The 23233-nt window shown below is 50.3% G+C and overlaps 1 protein-coding gene across 3 annotated transcripts in view; it reads right to left on the bottom strand.

Annotated features, from left to right (window-relative positions):
* STIP1 (stress induced phosphoprotein 1) overlaps nt 1-13843 on the bottom strand; it is a 24000-nt gene extending 10157 nt beyond the window's left edge. Inside the window, exons 1-8 of one of the 3 annotated variants that reach the window (XM_017892644.1) lie at nt 13152-13843; nt 5436-5645; nt 4081-4222; nt 3793-3934; nt 2583-2751; nt 1024-1150; nt 828-930; nt 160-280 (exon numbers count right to left, since the gene is read on the bottom strand). In XM_017892644.1, coding sequence (XP_017748133.1) covers nt 160-280; nt 828-930; nt 1024-1150; nt 2583-2751; nt 3793-3934; nt 4081-4222; nt 5436-5645; nt 13152-13304 — 1167 coding nt within the window. In that variant the 5' untranslated portion in view covers nt 13305-13843. Of the gene's footprint in view, nt 1-159; nt 281-827; nt 931-1023; nt 1151-2582; nt 2752-3792; nt 3935-4080; nt 4223-5435; nt 5646-12855; nt 13008-13151 lie in introns of those variants that run through there. The other 2 variants (XM_017892652.1, XM_017892660.1) reach the window with 2 other exon arrangements.
* Nucleotides 13844-23233: the final 9390 nt, after the last annotated feature.

The following is a 23233-nucleotide window of genomic DNA, read 5'->3' as shown; positions in this document are numbered from 1 at the left end:
AGCCATAACTGTGCCACTGTACTTCAGCCTAGGCGAAAGAGTGAGACCTTATCTCAAAAAAAAAAAAAAAAGTCAAGTTTGTTATTAAATAAAACAGTAAGAAACAATGGCTCAATTATTAGGAAAACAAGAAAATACCCCTATTCCTTTCCTACCCACCTGCTGACATTTCTTGAGCACATCTGGGGTTCGGTGCTCTGCTAGAGACTTGTTATAGAAATGGATGGCATCCTTGTACTTTTCTTCTTTGAAGTATGAGTTGCCAATTCGAGCATACGCTCTGAAAAGAGAGAGAGACGAAGACTGCTTAGGACAAACAGATAAGGTCAGCTCCTGCAGAAAACACACCTGCAACTGGAAAGATCCGCATCACTGCCTTCAACACGTTTTGTCTTGTCTGCAGTGACCTTCTTGACAGCCCCCCTTTTTTTTTTGGAGACGGAGTCTCGCTCTGTCGCCCAGGCTGGAGTGCAGTCATGCGATCTCAGCTCACTGCAAACTCTGCTTCCCAGGTTCACACCATTCTCCTGCCTCAGCCTCCTGAGTAGCTGGGACTACCGGCGCCCGCCACCATGCCCAGCTAATTTTTTGTATTTTTAGTAGAGACGGGGTTTCACTGTGGTCTCCATCTCCTAACCTCATGATCCGCCCGCCTCGGCCTCCTAAAGTGCTGGAATTACAGGCATGAGTCACCGCACCCGGCCTGCCAGCCCTTTCTTAACACAGCAGATTCTATGGCCAGCAGCCCTCCTCCCCATGCAGAGAAACTTAAGTCTTGGACAGGAAACCCTCCACGCTATCAAGGTATTCTGGAAGGTCAAGCCTACTTGGCAATCTGTCGATAGTCTTCTCGGTTTTCTCTCCCCACGTCAATGGCCTTCTCACAAAGCTCCCGGCACTTATTGTAGTCACCCTTTTCGAAGTACACCGCTGCCAGGCAGGATGGTGAAGAAGGAATAGTCAGTCCTTGCTTCTTCCCTCAGATACCCAATAATTCCCTTGCCCCTGGTTTCTGGGCCTCACCTGCTTGATTGGTAATGTAAGTCATGTTGGTGGGGTCCAGCTCCTTGGCTTTGTCGTAATGCTTCAAGGCTGTGTCAAAGTCTTTCTTCTTGTAGGCATCATTCCCCAGCTCTTTTTCTTTCAGTGCCTAGATGAGGTTTAGAAGTGAGTGCTGAGCAAATCTAACTCAGGTGACAAAGACAGCAAGAATCTATGATCTGTCACAAGTTCTGAAATACAGCTAACATGTACAGAACTCTAGCAAGTTCTCCTGAAGGCCTCTTCATCAATCAGCTATAGACAATACAGTCAAGTATCAGCCATTAGAATGAAAACTAATTTCATCTTTGCTTGCTCTGAAACTCCCCCTTTTCCACCTACTCTCCTGGATCTTTGTCAGGAAGCAGAGCGCTTCTTTAGGGGAGAGGAAATCCCTTCAACTTGAAGCAACCGTTGAGGACAGCAGAGTTTTGGACCAGGCTTTATTCTGAGAGGCTGCAGCAGATCTGGTGTCGGTCCTGTGGCTGCCTCAGGATCTTAGTTGTCAGGGAACCATAGCAGAGGGCGTGGTGAGAGGATGAGAAGGGGCTGAGTGGCACGAGTCTTCGGCAAAACTCGCTACCGCCCACAGTGGAGGGCCTTTTTCCAGCTGAGACACCCTAAACAACCAACGCTTACCCATTTCAAGGTGCTAAATTTGGCAACAATCTGCTGTTCCAGTTACAAGGAGGGAAATGAAATTGTTGAGGCGCATGCCTCCTGCTCCAAAAGAGTGCCGCTTAGCGGACGCTCCCAACTGCATACCATGTCCAGCCAGGAAGCAAAGGTCTAAGGATTGATGTGGACATTCTTCTGGATCATGACAAGGATGTGAATTACTCCCAACTTTCTGGTCTTGCTCTGACCAACACTCACACTGGCAGCAATGAAGCTACTGTTGCGACCATGGGAAGGGCAACTCCCGCTGCTCACTCTTGGCTACACATCACTCCTAGGAATTCTCTTGTGAAGCTCATCTTTTTTTTTTTTTTTTGAGATGGAGTCTCGCTCTGTCGCCCAGGCTGGAGTGCAGTGACGAGATCTTGGCTCACTGCAACCTCGGCCTCCCAAGTTCAAGTGATTCTTCTGCCCATCATGACACCTGGCTAATTTTTCTATTTTGAGTGGAGATGAGGTTTCACCATGTTGGCCAGGCTGATCTTGAACTCCTGACCTTAGGTTATCTACCCACCTTGGCCTCCAAAAGTGCTGAGATTACAGGCGTGAGCCACTGTGCCTGGCCTGAAGCTGATCTTTTAACATGCTGACCATTCTAATGAATAATAGTCATAAGCTTAGCACATTTCAAAGCACTCAAAATAGTTACAGCTGGGCACAGTGGCTTGTGACTGTAATCCTAGCTGAAGCAGGAGCATCACTTGACGCCAGGAGTTCAAGACCAACCTGGGAAACACAGCGAGACTCCGTCTCTAAAAAAAACCATAATAATCATGGTCATTCAAGGTTGACAGATGTTCCCATTCAACATAAAGATTTCTAGTTATCTATAAATGAGTGACAGTGAGGAGAAAAAACAAGACCTGCTTCTTATTCTCTGGAAGATCTTCTTCCATTGGCTCTGGCTTGGTCTCCTTTTTGGGAGGGGGTGGTGGTGGAGGTGTTGCAACCTCTTCCTCCTCATCCATACTGCCCAGATCGACCCCAAGGAGGACGCTGAGAGTGGTCATGATCCGGGGATCTTGTAGTTTCCTAGTATTGATTTAAAAAAAGAAAGAAAAATTGCAATTACTTCTCCCCACAATCAGTCTTTTAACTCCCACTATTAAAGTCAGATTCCTGTGTTTAGAAGCTCCTCACCCATCAAAAGATGGCTAGATTTTGCATCACTCATGAGATACAATTGAGGAATGCTCAAACCATCAAAACACCATCTAAAATAGAGTCAACAAAAATAAATAAAATGAAGTCACAGATAGTCGGGCACGGTGGCTCACACCTGTAATCCCAGCACTTTGGGAGGCTGAGGCAGGCAGACCACTTGAGGTCAGGAGTTTGAGACCAGCCTGGCCAAGATGGTGAAACCTGTCGCTACTACTAAACATACAAAAATCAGCCAGGTGTGGTGGTGTACACCTGTAATCCCAGCTACTCAGGAGGCTGAGGCAGGAGAATCTCTTGAACCCAGGAGGTGGATGTTGCAGTGCACCGAAATTACACCACTGCACTCCAGCCTAGGTGACAGAGCGAGACTCCATCTCGAAAAAATAAAATAAATAAATAAATAAATAAATAAATAAATAAATAAATAAAAGTTACAGAGGTCAAGTTTATTCCTCAAGGTTGGCAGATACACAGAGGAATAAGTTGTTTTAGGTATACTTCCATAGCTGATCTCAGGAGCCAGAGGATTGAGACAGAGATGGATACCAGTACAAGATTTAGACACATCTTTACACATGAACTTCAAGCCTGTTTCCACCCTGATATACCAACAGAGACAGTAGGGCCTAAGGAGATTGAAAGGATGGGATTGACACTAGATTACAGTTCTAGGATAGCAGGCAAGAGGTGTATATAGATGACAAGGAACGTTCTAGATTACTGTGATATATGCTCCCCTGACCCTTTCTATAATTACAAATAAATGACCACCCGCTACTGCTCTGCAGAGAATAAGCAAAGGCAGAAACTGCAGTTTAGGGCAGGGAACCCTCTGCTGTGAGGTTATGGGAAGAAAAAGCATAACATTCCTCCAGATTTCCAGAACCTCAATGAGCGGCGTCCACTTACGTGCCCAGGTCGGAAGGCTTGTTTCGCAGCTGCTCTATCAGCTCCCGGTAGGTAGAATCACTGAGTAGTGTCCTTGTCCTGGGATCACTCTCCAACTTCTGATACAGATTGGGCATGTTGAAAGGGTTCATGAATTTTCTCTCTGTCCGAGTAAAGGAAAGCACATCACTATGAAATGAGTTCACTAGAATTACTGTGTCCCATACCCTAACAGACTGACATTTCTCAGGGGAAGACTCAAAATTAATCCCATTAATAATAAGAAAGAAAACTGTGCGTGGTACCTACCTGCCAACCTGGCCTCCATATTCTGTAAACCTTCTTTCAGTTGAGGGTTATTTGCCTCGTGTTTTAAGCCCTCCTCATAGGTTCGCTTAGCTTCTTCAAATCGGTTTAAGAACTCTAGAGCTGCTGCCTTTCGTGAATAGCCCTTAAACCACCAAAGAAAGACACAAAATAAAGAACACCCAGAGGTAAATGCAGAAGATAAACTCAAAAAAGAACAATTCTACTTTTTAAAATTTAATTTTATTTTTTTTTTGCGACGGAGTCTCGCTCTGTCCCCCAGGCTGGGTGCAGTGGCGCGATCTCGGCTCACTGCAAGCTCCGCCTCCCGGGTTCATGCCATTCTCCTGCCTCAGCCTCCTGAGTAGCTGGGACTACAGGTGCCCGCCATCGTGCCCGGCTATTTTTTGTATTTTTAGTGGAGACGGGGTTTCACCATCTTGATCTCCTGACCTTGTGATCCGCCTGCCTTGGCTTCCCAAAGTGCTGGGATTACAGGCGTGAGCCACCGCGCCCGGCCAATTCTACTTTTAATGGGGGAAAAATGAGTATTCACACGAAGGCCAAAGAGAAAAAAGGAGAGGATTAGGCTACAAAGCCAAGGCTTTTACTTTAAGGATCCATCCAAATAGCAGAGGCACATCCGCCCCACCCCATTCACCTCTGATCAACTGTGGTACCTTTAGCAGCATTTTTTTTCCTTATTTATTTTCTTGGTAAAGACAGGGACTCCTTATGTTGCCCAGGCTGGTCTCAAACCCTTGGGCTCCAGTAATCCTCATGCCTCAACCTCCCAAAGTGCTGGGATTACAGGTGTGAGCTACTGCACCTGGCCTCTTCCTCCTCCTCCTTTTTTTTTTAGACAGGGTCTTGCTCTGTCATCTGGGCTGGAGTGCAGTGGCACGATCTCAGCTCACTGCAACCACTGCCTGCCAGGCTCAGGTGCTCCTCCTGCCTTAGCCTTCTGAGTAGATGGGACTACAAGCACATGCCACCATGCCTGGCTAATTTTTTTTGCATTTTTAGTACAGACAGGGTTTCACCATGTTGGCCAGGCTGGTCTTGAACTCCTGACCTCAAGTGATCTGCCCACCTCAGCCTCCCAGAGTGTTGGGATTACAGGCATGTGCCACCGCGCCCAGCCCCAACCTCTTCCTTCTTAGTACCAAAAATAAAGGCTGTATTACAACTAATAGCTATCTTAGATTTGATAAAAAATGCTGTTTCTGAGGAGGATACTCAAACAGGGAGGTGAGTAGGTAACTATCAGTCTATCAGGACAGGTGAGCCTCAGGCCACCAAAAGGCATTTCTGGAAAGGTCTGAAGGGCCTCTCTCCCTCCGCTGCCCACAGCTGACCTTGCCCCAGTCAGGCTTTAGGTCGACAGTTTTGCAGCCATCCTCGTAAGCCTTCTGGTAGTCTCCTTTCTTAGCATAGGCAGCAGAACGGTTGCTGTACAGCACGTGGTTGTGGGGATCCAGCTTAATGGCTTCAGAGTAGCACTGTAAGGCATCGTCGATGTTGCCCGCGCTCAGGGCCTTGTTGCCCTTCTCTTTCAGCTCATTGACCTGAGGGGAAAGGAGCACACAGCTTTTCTATGATGAGTCCATTTAATCACAAGCTTTTAAGATAAGACTCATTCTTTTACGGAGTTACCAACAAATAAATAGGTGACTTTACAGATCAGAAAAGAGAATAGTTGTTCATTTATTTAATTTCTCACACCTTCCCTAGGGAGCCAGCAAAGAAAAAACAAGCAGGGGCAAAGAGCCCAGGCTGCACTCCACGCCAGCCCTCATGTGACGAACGAGGGCTCTGCCACTCTTCCGGTCTCTACATGGAGCTCATGAAGCCACTCCAGGACGTATCACATGCTTTCGTGGAAAAGTCAATTCATTTGTCACAGATTTCCAAAGCATCCAAATGATAAATGGAGCACAGGCCTAGTCACCCCTCACAGGAAGAAGGTGGGCGGAGTGGCACTGATACATGCTCCAGTGACCTGAAGGCTGTGGGATGGCAGCGGAGGCTTCTCTTTCTTGGGAGCAGCAAGATGCCTGCCTATGGCATGGTTGCCATCTCCTCCCATCACAGAAGAACTGGTCTCCATTTCCTGGTGTGGCAACATGTCGCCACATGACAGATAAATGTTCACTAATGGGTAACAGTCAAGCTAGCCCCCCAAATTGATTCCTGCCATTCTTAAATATTACTACATTACAAAGGGGATAGAGAATAAAGAAATGCTACTGTGGTTTAAACCTCTCCATTCTCAAACATTTAGAATGCAAAAAGTAGGGATACAGCAGGGTTTTGTTTTGTTTTGTTTTTCGAGACGGGGTCTCACTCCGTCGCCCAGGCTGGAGTACGGTGGTGCCATCTTAGCTCACTGCAACCTCTGCCTCCCAGGTTCAAGTGATTCTCCTGTCTCAGCCTCCCAAGTAGCTGGGACTACAGGGGCCCGCCCCGACGCCTGGCTGATTTTTGTAATTTTAGTAGAGATGGGGTTTCACCATATTGGTCAGGCTGTTTGTCTTAAACTCCTGACCTCAGGTGATCCATCCACCTCAGCCTACCAAAGTGCTGGGATTACAGACATGAGCCACTGCGCCTGGTGGGATACAGCAGTTTGAAAAAGTGAAGCAACTCTGCCTGGCCGCCCCACCGTCTGAGAAGTAAGAAGCCCCTCTGCCCGGCTGCCTGACTGGGAAGAGAGGAGCACCTCTGCCCGCCCGCCTCTGTCTTGGAAATGAGGGACACCTCTGCCTGGCCGCTGCACTGTCTGGAAAGTGAGGAGTTCCTCGGCCCAGCCCCTGCATGGTCTGGGAAGTGAGGAGCGTCTCTGCCCGCCCACCCCACTGTCTGAGAAGTGAAGAGTGCCTCTGCTGGGCTGCTGTGCAACCCTCCAAGTGTGAAGTGACAGCCCTGTGTGTGATCTTTCTGCCCTTCCCAAGTTTGCATTTTCGACATTAAAGTTTACTTTTAATTAAAAAAAAAAAAGAAAAAAGTGAAGCAGGCCTTGGCCCTGTCATAACAGGGTCCTCACTAAAGGGTTTCTCCTCACTGACCTGCCCCACAAAAGGCCAGGTGCCCCACAGCAGCCTACCTGAGGGCAGGCAGCCCCTTGAGAAGCTCCTTCATTTATTCATTTTATTATTATTATTTTTTGAGACAGAGTCTTGCTCTGTCCCCAGACTGGAGTGCAGTGGCACGATCTCGGCTTACTGCAACCTCTGCGTTCAAGCGATTCTCCTGCCTCAGCCTCCTGAGTAGCTGGGATTTACAGGCTCCCGCCACCACGCCTGGCTAATTTTTGTATTTTCAGTAGTGATGCGGCTTCACCATGTTGGCCAGGCTGATCTCAAACTCCTGACCTCATAATCCGCCCATCTCCGCCTCCCAAAGTACTGGGATTACAGGCGTGAGCCACCGCACCCGGCCATATATATACATATATATATATATTTTAAAGACAGTATCTCACTTTGTTACCCAGCCTGGAGTGCAGTGGCATGATCACAGCTGGCTGTAACCTTCAACTCCTGGGCTCAAGCAATCCTCCTGACTCAGCCTTTTTTCTTTCTTTCGTTCTTTTTTTTTTTGAGACGGAGTTTCACTCTGGTTGCCCAGGCTGGAGTGCAATAGCGCGATCTCACATCACCATAACCTCTGCCTCCCAGGTTCAAGCAATTCTCCTGCCTCAGCCTCCTGAGTAGCTGGGATTACAGGCATGCACCACCACCACATCCATCTAATTTTGTATTTTTAGTAGAGACGGGGTCTCTCCATGTTGGTCAGGCTGGTCTTGAACTCCTGGCCTCAGGTGATCTGCCCGCCTTGGCCTCCCAAAGTGCTGGGATTACACGTGTGAGCCACTGCGCCCGACCAACTCAGCCTTTTAAGTAGCTGGGACTACAGGTGTATGTCACCACGCCCGACTAAATGTTTTTTTTTTTTTTTTTTTTTTTTTGATACGGAGTCTTGCTCTGTCACCTGGGCTGGAGTGCAGTGGCCGGATCTCAGCTCACTGCAAGCTCCGCCTCCTGGGTTTACACCATTCTCCTGCCTCAGCCTCCCGAGTAGCTGGGACTACAGGCACCCACCACCTCGCCCGACTATTTTTTTTTTTTTTTTTTTGTATTTTTTTTAGTAGAGACGGGGTTTCACCATGTTAGCCAGGATGGTCTCGATCTCCTGACCTCGTGATCCTCCCGTCTCGGCCTCCCAAAGTGCTGGGATTACAGGCTTGAGCCACCGTGCCCGGCCATGTTTTTCTCTTTCTGTGGTAGAGATGGTGTCTCACTATATTGCCCAGGCTTGTCTCAAACTCTTGGCCTAAAGCAACCCTCCTGCCTCAGTCTCCCAAAGGTGAGCCACCACACCAGACCAAAATATACCTTTAAGAAGTAAACGTTCTGTGAGACAGTTATGTCACCTAAGTTACTAACTCATTCTATGTATCATCCACTCACAACCCAGTAAATTGATGCAAGAAATAATTTTGTTAAGAGAAATGATTTTAGGCTGTAATCTCAGCACCTTGAGAAGCCAAGGCGGGTGGATCACCTGAGGTCAGGAGTTCGAGACCAGCCTGGCCAACATGGTGAAACTCCGTCTCTACTAAAAATACAAAAATTAGCCTGATGTGGTGCATGCCTGCAGTCCCAGCTACCCAGCAGTCTGAGGCAGGAGAATCACTTGAACTTGGGAGTCGGAGGTTGCAGTGACCTGAGATCGTGCCACTGCATTCTCACCTGGGGGACAGAGTGAGACTCTATCTGGAAAAAAAAAAAAAGAGAAATGATTTTGGAATCCCGAAATAGATCAGGAACTTCATCAATCAGAGACCTTACAGAGGCACAGGCAGAAGGAACCTGCCAAATTAAGCAAACAAGGGATAAAAAATCCTAGAGCCCAAGTCGGAGGCCAGAACACAAAGGGTTAACAAAACTCAAGTGGGGTCAAGAGGCAGCTGGTGAAATTCCTGCCTATGCTTTAAAAAAGCATTTTTCAAACACAGTACTGATCAGCAGTGGGTCAGGAAATCAATTTTGTAGGTCATGACCAGCATTTTAAGAGACCAAGTGGGACAAAAAATACCAGCACACAGGGCACATAACAGTAAATACTGTTTTGCTGAATGTGTTACATGGCTGTATGCCTGTGTTGGGTTAAATGTAAGAAGTGTATCATTGTGGGATTTATTTGAAAGGCCCCTATTGAAAAAAAAGGCAAGCTTGAACATTCGAAATCTGTCCAACTTGTTTTTTTTTGGACACAGAGTCTCGCTGTCATCCAGGCTGGAGGGCAGTGGAGCAATGTCCACTCGCTGCGACCTCCACCAGCTGGCTTCAAGCAACTGTCCTGCCTCAGCCTCCCACATAGCTGGGACCACAGGTGCGTGCCACGATGCCCACCAAATTTTTTTTTTTTTTGAGAGAGAGTCGGCCGGGTACAGTGGCTCAAGCCTGTAATCCCAGCACTTTGGGAGGCCGAGACGGGCGGATCACGAGGTCAGGAGATCGAGACCATCCTGGCTAATACGGTGAAACCCCGTCTCTACTAAAGAATACAAAAAACTAGCCGGGCGACGAGGCCGGCGCCTGTAGTCCCAGCTACTTGGGAGGCGGAGGCAGGAGAATGGCGTGAACCTGGGAGGCGGAGCTTGCAGTGAGCTGAGATCCGGCCACCGCACTCCAGCCTGGGCGACAGAGCGAGACTCCGTCTCAAAAAAAAAAAAGAGCGACAGTCTCGCTGTCACCCAGGCTGGAGTGCAGTGGTGCAATCTCGACTCACTGCAAGGTCCGCCTCCTGGGTTCAACCGATTCTCCTGCCTCAGCCTCCCAAGTAGCTGGGACTACAGGAGTATGCCACCACGCCCAGCTAATTTTTTATTTTTAAAAAATAGAGACAAGGTTTCACCATATTGGCCAGGCTGGTTTCGAACTCCTGACCTCATGATCCACCCGCCTTGGCCTCCCAAGGTGCTGGGATTACAGGTGTGAGCCACCACCCCTGGGGCGATTTTTAAAAAATTTTTTTTATTTTTACTACAGATGGGGTTTCACAAATCTGGAAGGTTGGTCTCAACCTGACCTCATGATCCACCCACCTCCACCTCCCAAAGTGCTGGGATTACAAGTGTGAGCCACCGCACCCAGACCAACTTGAGTATTTTCTAAACTGAAATACAAACTTCACAGTTGAAAATGAAAACAAAATCTTGTTTATTTTCAGGAATGGCTTCCAGATGGTGGGCTCAAACACACCTGGGGTTAAATGCCACGTCATCTGTACAGTTGCCATGTCAGTTTGCTGTCCTAAGTCAAATATTCATTCACCATCTATCTACCTGCACATACACTTCTATCATGGGTGGTGGTGATTTAAAAACAAATATTTTAAGACCAGGCAAAGTGACTCACGCTTGTAATTCTAGTGCTAATGCAGTGGGAGGCCAAGGCTGAAGGACAGCTTGAGCCCAGAAATTCGAGACCAGCCTGGGAAACATAGCAAAACCCCCGTCTCTACAAAAAAATTTAAAATTAGCCAGTTGTGGGCCGGGCTCGGTGGCTCAAGCCTGTAATCACAGCACTTTGGGAGGCCGAGATGGGCGGATCACGAGGTCAGGAGATCGAGACCATCCTGGCTAATACGGTGAAACCCCGTCTCTACTTAAAAAATACAAAAAACTAGCTGGGTGAGGTGGCGGGTGCCTGTAGTCCCAGCTACTCGGGAGGCTGAGGCAGGAGAATGGCCTAAACCCGGGAGGCGGAGCTTGCAGTGAGCTGAGATCCGGCCACTGTACTCCAGCCCGGGCGACAGAGCGAGACTCCGTCTCAAAAAAAAAAAAGAAAAATAGCCAGTTGTGGTGGCGTGTGGTTAGCTACTCAGGAGGCTGAGGCAGGAGGATCGCTTGAGGCCAGGAATTTGATGCTGCAGTGAACTATGATCCCACCAGTGCACTTCAGCCTGGGCCACAGAACCAGACCCTGTCTCTAAAAAATAAAAAATAAATTTGTTACAGCAAAAAGAGGTCCTTTCTCTTTTTTTCAAGACGGAGTCTCACTCTGTCGCCCAGACTAGAGTGTGGTGGCACAATCACAGCTCACTGCAACCTACGCCTCCCGGGGTGAAGCGATTCCCCTGCCTCAGCCTCCCCAGTAGCTGGGATTACTGGCGAGCGCCACCATGCCCCACTAATTTTTGTACTTTTAGTACAGAGGGGGTTTCACCATGTTGGCCAGGCTGGTCTCGAACTCCTGACCTCTGGTGATTTGCCCGTTTTGGCTTCCCAAAGTGCTGGGGATTATACGTGTGAGCCACTGCACCCAGCTGAGATCCTTTCTTAAAAGTAAAAGAGCAATGTCTTATTCCAGAAATTTTTCCCTCACCTATACTACAGCCCATTTAATCCTACATACAACTGAAGTATTACATGCGCACAAAAAGTTTATTAACTTCATTTCCACTCTTTTTAATACAGCAAGGAAGCTCGAGCTTTGCCTAAAGCAGCAACTGCTACAAGAGACCAAAGGCTAAGCTCTGTAACTCACACCAAAAAAAGGGTGGTAGTCACTAGTCCATCGAGATGTCTTATTTAAGGGGAGTGTGTGGGCGATCTTAGTTTTATGGACCTGAAGTAAGAACCAAATACCAGGTATAGTTTCAGAATTGTCACCCCCAAGTGTTATGGGACCGGAGCGACGAGGGTAGTACTCTCGAGCGGATGATTTCTCAGATGTTGGTAGAGGTTTCTCGGAGGTTGTTTTGTCCTTTTTCTTCCGATGAATCATTACAGCTCAATGACAGCTTCCAATGGAACAAAATCTCTAGGCCTTTCACAACCACAAGCTACTAAGGACATAACCAAGTCACTGAAAGGAAGCAGCAGCCGCTTCAAACTCTGCCCCCCAAATGCTCAAGAGAGGCCCATAACTTCTAGCGGTTAATCTCTGCAAATTGTCTACAACCGTCCCAGTGGAGCCAGAAATCCACCTTTCGGACCCACCTTTCGGAAGTGTCGGTCCTTGGTCACTCGACAATCACACACACGCATACAAAAAGAGGAGGAGGGGCCGCAATACATTTGTAAACCACTGTCAGAGATGGAATTCGTTCCAAGGACTTTTGCGGCACCCTTCCCTTTACTGCATCAGCTACACTCGGTCTGCGGCTCCTCAAATCCCCGCTCAACGCTCTCCCACCCTCACATTCTCAGATGCAGAAGAGTAAGATTTGCCCCAACTGGATCCCAAGCTGCTAAGACCCTGGGTTACTCCCAGTGTATTCCCATCCCCGCTCCCTGGATCCGTCCAAGTTCCTCGTGGCTAAGTCCCGAGCGGTTTCTCCGTCGGCTGTCTCAGATCTCCCGGAGCGCTACCTCGCGGGTGCCGAACCCGGCCCCTGGCCCAACTCCACCCCGCCCTCTGCGGCCCGCACCCTCCCCAGAATAGCCCGCAGCAGCCCCTTTGGGACGCCTTCAGGACCCGGTCGCGGCCCCTCTTCCCGCCGCCGGCCGGACTCACCCAAACTGTGGCCTCCTCCCGGCCCTCCTCGCCCAACCAAGGGGCTATGGGCGCTACCCGCGGCCGGCCTCGCTACAGATCCCGCTCCCGCCCGCCGCCCGCGGCCCTCGCCTCCCCGCCGCCGCCCCGTCCGGCCCCAGCACCCAGCTCCGGTCGCCTAGATCCGGCACCCGCCCCGCCCCCTACCGTGGCCGGGCCTCCGCCGGTCCCCGAGCGGTCTCGGGGCCTCAGCCCGCCCCTCCCCCTTCACCTGCTCCATAGCGCAGCGCGGCCCGGAACCCCGTTGAATCGAATCCGTCCGCTCCGCGATCCCAACCGCACGCGCCGCCTTCTGGAACCTACTAGAAGCTGCCGGGACCCCCGGCTCCCGCCCCTTCCTCGCCTGCTAACTGGTCGAGTACTTCTAGGGGGCTCTCTGTGCTGCTCTACTACTGGTTTGAAGTCCAGCCCATCATCTCCACTTCCCTCTCATTGGACAGCGGGGAGTGATTCCCTCAACCCTGCCTCCCCCGCACCTCAGGATTGGACGTCCCTCTATAAACCCACCCATCTCAGGCTGCACGAACGGAGGGAGGAGAGGACTTCTGCGACACAGATTGGTCTTTTGCTCTGCCAATCATAGCCGCGCTGGCGGCCGCGCCCATTGGTTCCGTTCGTTCTGGAAATTTCCACCTCTCCCATTGGGCGGCCGGACTCCATGTCGGAACCGCCTTCAGAATGAGAGCGATTCCAATTGGGCGGAGGGTTGCCAACCCTTTGCGCTGATTGGTTTAAATCGCTGCCTTTCAAAAGGCCGGGTTTCGCCCCGCCCGTGGCGTATGGCAGTCCTGGCCGTAGTCCGGTACTGTAGCTGTGTCTCCGGCGGCTGCAGTGCCTCTGGGTTACTTTCCATCTGGATCCCTAGTGCCGCGAGTTCCAGGCGGTCCCCGGGATCGCCAGCGGCACAGGGCCCCAGCCCTTCGCCCGCTCACCGAGATGGAGGTCCTAGCCGGTGGGCGCTGCCTGGTCCTTGACCGCCAGTTGCGCGAGTTGTTTAGCGCTGCGGCCTCGGCCTGGTCCTCCTGCATTCTGGCTGTTAGGTTCTGAATGTTCCAGAAATGCCACGTGACCGCGAGGGCGCTTGGGCTTGGGCTGGACAGGCAGGGGATCTCATCGCGGCGGGCGCGGCTGTGCCGCTGGGCGTCCTCAGTGGAACCGCACACCCTCTCTGAGTCGTTTGGTCCTGTAGGGCCGAGGGGAATTCGTGCGGTGTTCAGCACGCGGGAAGCACTTAGCGAAAGGGAGCTGTCCCCCAGCCCTCGTGAGTCCGATGTAAAGGAGTGAAAGAGACAAAGAGCTGAATCAGGTAGTTAACCGCTTATGAGCTGGCGAGCTGTGGCCTGGTAGAGCCTCAAATCCCAGCCCCAGAAGTCATAGGCAGGGCAGGCACCCCAAAGCGTGGATGAGATGCACCTGCGGAGTGAAAATGCTGCTATTGCTTCTAGAGTCGGCTGTGGTTCCTGGAACAAAGGAGCCGCATGACGGGTCTGGCGATGGTCTTGGGCTCTGTAGTGTCCTCATCCTTCCCCCTCTCTGGGTAATGCCATCTTCCCAGGGTTTAAAGTGTATCCTCTCTGCCAGTAGCTTGTCTCCACAGCCTCACTTTAATCCCACCTGCCCCACCCATTTTGGACACTGCAGCCAAGTTGCCGCAGACCTGCAAACCTGGTAATCCCTCACTTGAAAGTGCTGAAGGCTTTAGGGTGGGGTTCAGGGCCTGTGTAATCTAACCGCATACTTTTTTTTTTTTTTTTTTTTTGAGACGGAGTTGAGTCTCAGTGTCTCCCAGGCTGAAGTGCAGTGGCGCCATCACAGCTCGCTGCAGTCTCGACCTCCTGAGCTCAAGCCATCCTCCCACCTCAGCCTCTCAAGTACCAGGGGTTACAGGCAGGCATCACTACGCCTAGCTAATTTTTCTATTTTTTTGTATAGACGGATTTCTTCGTGTTGTCCAGGCTGGTCTTAAACTCTCGCTCTGTCTCAGGCTAGAGTGCAGTGGGTCGATCTCGGCTCCCTGCAACCTCTGCCTCCCCGGTTCAAGCAATTATCCTGCCTCAGTCTCCCAAGTAGCTAGGATTACATGTGTGCGCTACCACGCCCGGCTAATTTTTTAAGTTTTAGTAGAGATGGGGTTTCATCATGTTGACCAGGCTGGTCTCAGACTCCTGACCTCAAGTGATCCGCCCGCCTCGGCCTCCCAAAGTGCTGGGTTTACAGACCCAGCACTGCGCCCAGCGGTTTTGCATTTTTGATAGTGAGGCATGGTGAGAAAAGACTTGAAGAAAGCAAGGGAGTGAGATCCTTGGAAATGTGGGAGAGAACCTTGCAGGCCCATGGAACAGCCAGTGCAAAGGCCCTGGGATGGGCGCTGCCTCGGGGTAGCCAAGATAGCAGGAGGCACAGCTGCCCAGAGGAAGCAGGGGCCAGGTCCTGCAGGGTTAGAGGCCATTGCCACTCCCGAACACATTGGCAGGTTTTGAGCAGAGGAGTGTCATGATCTTACGTTTTCTTAGGATCCCTCTGGCTGCTGTGTGGAGGAAGAGGGGAGAGTGAGAGCAGGGTTACCTCTTAGGAGGCTGTGGCAGTAATTCCAGGGAGCCAGAATGGGAGCAGAGGAGGGGACAGGAATTGGATTCTGGATGCATTTTGGAGGGAGCATGAAGGAAAGCGGGGTCAAGGGTTCCTCTGAGGCCTTGGCCTCCTTTCTTATTCATCTACATCCAGTCTGTCAAGGACACCTTTCATTTCTTCTTGGCACTGTCTCCAGGCCACCACACTGGTGCCCACCTGACCAGCAGTGGCCTTTCCAGGCCTTCCATCTTCTTCCCAGCAGCTTCTCTCCGAGTGGCCAGGTCCCATTTCCCATACACCTTTTTTTAGAGTGTGTTGCACTGCTCCGGGTGCAGGGCTGTAGTAGTGACCAGGGCAGCCCCAGATGAAGCTTCTGCTCACAGGGACCTTTTCTACTGAAAAATGATCCCTAAACTCTCAGCTGTGTGATGTTAAGCAGTTTGCTACTTCAGTTTGCCTCCATGCTTCTTTTTTTTTTTTTTTTGAGACGGGAGTCTTGCTCTGTTCGCCCAGGCTAGAAGTGCAGTGGCTGGATCTCACTCACTGCAAGCCTCCGCCTCCCGGTGTTTACGCATTCTCAACTCGCCTCAGCCTCCGGAGGTAGCTGGACTACCAGGCGCCCGCCCACCTCGCCGGTCATGTTTTTTGTATTTTCTAGTAAGACGGGGTTTCACCATGTTAGCTCAGGATGGTCTCGATCTTCCCTGACCTTGTGATCCGGGTCGGTTCCATGCTGGGCTTCGGCTTGGCCACCGCGCCGGCCCCTGGTCTCTCCATCTTCTAATGGGGATTAAAAAGTGTTGACATCATAGTGGTTGTGAGGATTACATGATTTGTTATTTATAAAGCACTTAGAACTTGTCAAGAAAAGGCCCTGTGGATCTCCTGAGGTCAGGAGTTCGAGACCACCCTGGCCAACATGGAGAAACCTCGTCTCTGCTAAAAATACAAAAACTAACCAGGCGTGGTGGTGCACTCCTGTAGTCCCAGCTACTCGGTGGGCTGAGGCAGGAGAACCACTTGAACCCGGGAAGCGAAGGTTGCTGTGAGCCAAGATTATGCCACTGCACTCCAGTCTGGGCAACAGAGCAAGACTCTGTCTCCAAAGAAAAAAAACAGTGCCTGGGCCGGGTGCGGTGGCTCAAGGCTGTAATCCCAGCACTTTGGGAGGCCGAGACGGGCGGATCACGAGGTCAGGAGATCAAGACCATCCTGGCTAATACGGTGAAACCCCGTCTCTACTGAAAATACAAAAAACTAGCCAGGCGAGGTGGCGGGCACCTGTAGTCCCAGCTACTCGGGAGGCTGAGGCAGGAGAATGGCGTAAACCCGGGAGGCGGAGCTTGCAGTGAGCTGAGATCCGACCACTGCACTCCAGCCTGGGCGATAGAGCGAGACTCCGTCTCAAAAAAAAAAAAAAAAAAAAAAACAGTGCCTGGCTACGGAATAAGAACTACACAGATTTATTAAATCAAAATCAGTGCACAAATGATAATTCTCAAGAGTGAATGCTACAGAGAACACAAAAGGCAAGGCACAGAGAGATGACCTGGGTGGCAGAGAAGGAAAGCACTCCCAGAGGTGAGTGGTTAGTGAAGGCCTGTCAGAGATGGAGCGAGGAGAAGCTTAGGGGGCACAGGGGACCACACAGGCAACAGAGGATGCAAAGGTCCTGAGGCCAGGGCAAATTCAGAATTTTTTTTTTTTTTAAGATGGAATCTCGCTCTGTCACCCAGGCTGGAGTGCAGCGGCGTGATCTCGGCTCACTGCCACCTCTGCCTCCTGGGTCCAAGCAATTCTCTGCCTCAGCCTCCTGAGTAGCTGGGATTGCAGGCACCCACCACCACGCCCGGCTAATTTTTGTGTTTTTAGTAGAGACAGGGTTTCACGGTCTTGGCCAGGCTGGTCTTGAATTGCTGGCCTCATTATCCACCTGCCTCAGCCTTCCAAAGTGCTGGGATTACAGGTGTGAGCCACCATGCCTGGCCCAGAATTCTCTTTATCTTTTTTGAGGGGGTGGGGGATGGAGTCTCACTCTGTTGTCCAGGTTGGAGTGCAGTAGCACGATCTTGGCTCACTGCAACCTCTGCCTCCCGGGTTCACACGATTCTGCCTCAGCCTCCTGAGTAGCTGGGATTATAGGTGTCCACCACCATGCCCGGCTAATTTTTTTTTGTATTTTAGTAGAGATGGTGTTTTACCATGTTGGCCAGGCTGGTCTCAAACTCATTACCTTTAGTGATCCACCTGCCCCCGCCTGCCAAAGTGCTGGGATTACACAGGTGTGAGCCACCACGCCTGGCCCTGGCCCAGAATTTTCAAGAAATCTAAGGAAGGCTTTTTTGTGCTCTAAGTGTCCTTGACTGTAAGGTGGGGAGGATGAAGTGCCCTTGACTTCCCAAGGTTACTATGCAGAGTGAACAATATAATCCTCCCGGGTTGGACTTGAGTCTTGTCAGACCTGAAGCTTATGACAATTTGAGAGCTCGCTTTGAGAGAAGAAACACACAAAAAATGAAGTGTGCGGCTTTTTTAGAAGGAGCACGAATGGGGTCCCCGATGTTTAAGCTGCTTTAGTGTTACAGTAAAGCCACCTCTCAATACCCAGAAGTGTTAGCTCTTATAACTTCCAGCAACTCAGTTTTTTCCAAGCCTCTTGGTGGACTCAGAGGAGGACAGGGAGGCAGCCACTCTGGCCAGCCAGGGCCCTCCTCCCAGGTCCCTGGAACGCAGGAGCACCAACCACAGCCGCGTCTGGCCTGGGCATCACGTGACGTCCCAGAGTGATTCATGCTGCTATTTCAGTGCTGCTGCAGTCAAGGGTAGGGAGAGGCATGGCGAGGCTGTATCTGGAGTCAACTTGAAGGCCGTAGTTCCTGCAGCAATGGCACTGAAGGTAAAGTGAGGGTGACTGAGTCTCAGCAGAGCAAATTCCTAACTTCAAAGTTTTCTCAATATCAGAAAAACTGGGAGAACTGGATCTCAGCATAGGTGGGGAGTAGGGATTAGGGAAGGGCTGCAGCTCAGAATTTGGGCTCTGTAGACCTGGAATTTTTGTTTGAAACTCCTAAGAACTGTCTTAATTTCCTACTTAACTGAGTGATTCTAACTTGTAGCTCTTCTGCTAAGATAGAATTGGCATCCTCATTAGTGGGGAAAATAAAGTACTGTAGAGTTCTGTCCAATTCCGAGGACTTGTATAGAGCCAGGCACTGTGCCAGATGCTTCAAGGAATAAAATGATAATTATTATCTAATAATTATTAATTAGAGAACCCTGGAGCCGAGTCCTGGGCCTTGCTATCCACACCCCGCTCCCTGGGAGATCCAGCCAGTCTTGTGGCTATAAATGCTATCTCAGATGACTCCCATAATTCTGTCCTCAGCACAGATCTTACCCCCCAGTCCCAGACTTATCTATCCAGCTGCCATCTTGACATCTTCGTCTGGATGGGGTGCTCAAATCATAACTCCCAATATCCCTCTCAACCCCGCCTGCCCCTGACTTCCTCTTGCCAGTGGCATCATTATTCTTCCAGCAGCTCAGGCTGAATACTGTGGAAGCATTCTTGACTTGTCTGTTTCACAGCCCACATCCAGTCCATCAGCTAATTCTGTCAGCTGTATGCAGACCTCCGGGACCCCCTCAGGGTGTTGGGGGAAGGACTGTTGCTCCTTGGACTGGTAGATGGCCAGAGTCAGAGGTGACAATGTGCTAAGACACCCTGCAAGGGGCCCCCCCAGCCTGGGCACCCAGGCCATATATAGCCTCTGCAGGATGTGGGGTTGGGTTGGGGGACGGGAGGAGAGACTTCGTATTTCAGGGAGACTGCTGAGGTGAGGCCAACTCAACGGCAGCCATGGCACACGGTAGACCAGAGCCCTTCCCAAGGGTTAAGGACCATGTGAACTGGGAAGGGGATGAGTTCCTCACAGCTGAGTAGGATGGAGGCTTAGAGTCAGAACAAGGTGATCCCAAGACAATGGTTTTCTTTCTTTTTTTTTTCTTTTTTTTTGAGACAGAGTGTCGTTCTGTCACCCAGGCTGGAGTGAAGTGGTGTGATCTCAGCTCTCTGCAACCCCTGCCTCCCAGGTTCCAGCAATTCTTCTGCCTCAGCCTCCCAAGTAGCTGGGATTACAGGTGTGTGCCACCACGCCTGGCTAATTTTTGCGTTTTTAGTAGAGATGGGTTATTGCCATGTTGGTCAGGCTGGTCTCGAACTCCTGACCTCAGGTGATCCACTCGCCTCGGCCTCCCAAAGTGCTGAGATTACAGGCATGAGTCACCGCGCCTAGCCGAGGCAATGGTTTTCAGCCAGGGTGTCCCCAGCTGTCATTTGGCAATGTCTGGAGACATTTTGGGTTGTCATAACTGAGTGTGTGTGTGTGTATGTGTGCACATGCTGTAGTGGCCAGGGATGCTGCTAAATACCCTACAAGGCACAGAATAGCCATCACAATTATTTGGCTCCAAATGTCAATAGAGCTGAGGAAGAGAAATATTAATATAAACACAGCAGTTCTTGCACACCTGAGGTTGAGGTTCGAGGGTGAAACCTGCCTGCTAATGTGGCAGGCAGATTGCAATTGACCGCAGCACATAATATGACACCCAATGGCAAGAGAAGGATGTCGGGGTCACTGAGGGAGACGAAAGATGCTATATATTCGTTGACACCCCTCTCATTGCAAAGTGGGAGGTCTGTGTCCCCTCCCCTTGAATTCCATGGAGTTGGGACTACTCTGACCAATCGAATACAATAGAAATAACATCTTGCAGTTTCCAAGCCTTATAAAACTGGCAGCTTCCACTCCGTTTCTTGGGACACACTGTCTTAGAGCCTGTGCTGCCACCGAAGAAGTCTGAGTGCCCTGAGGCCACCATGGTGTGGGGAAGCCTACGCTAGCCTTGTGGCAAGCCAACTGTTCCGCAGCACAGCGTGGGCTCCAGGTAACATGAAGGAAGCTGTCTTGGGCCTTCTAGCTCAGCCCAGTCTCCAGCGAATCCCACTTAGTGACCCTAGTCGAGGCCACATGGAGCAGAAGAATCACCTAGCTGAGCCCTGACCCACAAAATCTTGAGATGGAATTAAATGGCTGTTGTTCCCAGCCAGAAAAGCAAGGTAGCTTAAGGTAGTTTGTTCCACAGCAGTAGGTAACTAGAACAGTCACACCCAAGGGTTTTTTCCTGCACTTTCCCCCTCACCACGTATGGCAGAAATCCTCAGGAATTCTCATGAGCCAGTGTCATGCTAGTGCTTGTTCCATCTGCTCCTCTCCAGCCACCCCAGCCTGCTGATCCAAGCACTCTCTGAGATGACTCCTGTGTGTTGACTTCCTCCCATGAGGAAGAAGTTTCCTTCACTACCATGTGCTGGATCCCAGCACAGAACCTGGGGCATTGTCAGTGCTTAGTGTTTGTCAAATAAGCCAATGGAACTGGTCACCCTCCGCTGCCCTGGGGGTCCCTCAGCCTCTCCTAAAAGGTCCCTTGGACCTTCCCTCTGGGCTTCCTCACTCCCTATTCTGCTTATTCTTTTCTGAACTAAATTGTTGTAGCCCCTCAGATACAAATGGCCCAACCCCACTGTCTCCTTTCCAGCACCTCTGTTGAGAAATACCAAGTTGCAGAGAGTGTGCCTGTGTGGGCGTGGGTGGGATACGTGCCTCTTCTACACCACCTATAGGAAGGTACGCTTAGCAATAGCTATTGAAAACACAAAAGTGATTCCGGTCTTAGGAATGTCTCCCACAGGTGACCCCACCCTGGTGGCACAGGATGTCTCACGCAGCACCGTCTGGGACAGCAAAAGGACTGGAAACCACTTGAGTCCAACCATGGAGGACACTGGAAAACATGATGCTGCCTCCATAGGATGAGATATTGGCAAGTGTGAAGAAACAACATTTGGGTAGATATTGACATGGCAGTGACATATGGTAGAATAAAAAAAGTTAGTGGTTGTGATATTGTGAATATAATAAGTATGCATATTTGGGTTTCACTTCCAGTTCCTGGCACAGAGCTCCTGAAACACTTGTAATTTCCTGAGTGATGGTGGGAGAGAAGCATCTTTTGTTACTCATAATGAGCCCCTTTCAACCATGAATTTATGCTAATGAGGTGACTCTTGGTGCATAAGGGTGTAGCCAGGGGAAGGGGAACCCAGCAAGTGATTAGAGGGTTCAAACCCTGGGGAGGGGAGATGGGGCGGACATTGAGTTAATCACCAGTGGTCAAGAATTAAACAATTATACCTGTATATTGAAGCTGCCATAACACTCCTAAATGAGGCCGGGTATAGTGGCTCATGCCTGTAATCCCAGCACTTTAGGAGGCTGAGGCAGGTGGATCACCTGAGGTTAGGAGTTCAAGACCAGCCTGGCCAACACGGTGAAACCCCGTCTCTACTAAAAAGACAAAAATGAGCCAGGTGTGGTGGTGCGCACCTGTAGCCCCAGCTGCTCAGGAGGCTGAGACAGGAGAATCACTTGACCTGGGTGGGAGGCAGAGGTTGCAGTGGAGCCAAGATTGCACCCCTGTACTCCAGCCTGGGTGACAGAGCAAAACTCCATCTCAAAACAAAAACAAACAAAAACCTAAATTACAGCATTCGGAGAAGAACACACGGAGATGCTGGGAGGGTGACGTGATCAGAGAGGACTTGGAGATTCTGCATCCTGCCTTCTATACCTTGCCCTATGCATCTCTTCTATCTGGCTGTTCCTGAACTTGTATCCTTTATGATAAACCGGAAATAAGGCTGGGTGCAGTGGCACATGCCTATAGTCCCAGCTACTCAGGAGACTGAGGCTGGAGGATCGCTTGAGCCCAGGAGTTCGAGGCTACAGCAAGCACCATTGCACTCTAGACAGAGACACACTGTCTCAAAAAAAAAAAAAAAAGGTAAGTAAACTGTTTTCCTGAGTCCTGTGAGCTGTTTCTAGCAAATTATTGAACCTGATGAGGGGGTCATGGAAACCCCAATTCATATGTCAGAATTATGGGGGGCCCAGGACTTGCTCCTGGAGTGTGAAGTGGGGACAGTCTTGTGGGACTGGGCCCTTAACATGTGGGAGCTGATGCCAACTCCAGGTTGATAGTATCAGAATGGATTCAATTGTAGGATACCCAGATGGTGTTGGAGAGTTGGTCGATGTGGAAAAAAAACCCCACACATTTGGTGTCAGAAGTGTTGTGAGTAAAAAAAAAAAAAAAAAAAAAAGCATAGTAGTTGTGGAACAGTGTGTATGGCTAAATCCTATTTTTGTAAAAATAAAATTATGTGTGTATTTCTTCACATATGATTATACATGCATGGAAAAAAAATCTATATACCCAGCCAATGGCTAAAGGAATTACCTCTGTGGACTGGGAACAGGGAGGCGGTGTGCTGTGATAGTTTGCTGGGGCTATCATAACAGAATGCCACAGATGGGGTGGCTTAAACAACAGAAATGTATGTTCTTACAGTTCTGGAGGCTGCAAGCCCAGGTTCGAGGCATCAGCAGGTGTGGTTTCCTCTGAGGCCTCTCCCCGTCACTTGCAGATGGCCGCCTTCTTCCTGCCTCCTCACGTGGTCCCTCCTCTGCACTCCAGCATCCTTGGTGTCTCTTTGTGTGTCTAACTTCACCCCCGCCTTTTTTTTTTTTTTTTTTTGACCGAGTCCGCTCAGACTGGAGTGCAGTGGCATGATCTCAGCTCACTGCAACATCCACCTCCTGGATTCAAGCGATTCCCCTGCCTCAGCCTCCCAAGTAGCTGGGATTATAGGTGTGTGCCACCATGCCCGGCTAATTTTTGTATTTTTAATAGAGACAGGTTTTCACCATATTGGCCAGGCTGGTCTCAAACTCCTGACCTCAAGTGGTCCATCCGCCTCAGCCTCCCAAAGTGCTGGGATTACAGGCATGAGTCGCTGCGCCCAGTCCCCAACTTTCCTCTTAAAAGGATATCAGTCAGGCCAGTCGCGGTGGCTCAGACCTGTAATCCCAGCACTTTGGGAGATCGAGGCGGGG

The sequence above is a fragment of the Rhinopithecus bieti genome, unplaced genomic scaffold, assembly GCF_001698545.2.
Source record: "Rhinopithecus bieti isolate Rb0 unplaced genomic scaffold, ASM169854v2 scaffold_1017, whole genome shotgun sequence".
Classification (NCBI taxonomy): domain Eukaryota; kingdom Metazoa; phylum Chordata; class Mammalia; order Primates; family Cercopithecidae; genus Rhinopithecus; species Rhinopithecus bieti.
The sequence above is the reverse complement of the archived record's forward strand: the minus strand, read 5'-3'. Positions and strand labels throughout refer to the sequence as shown.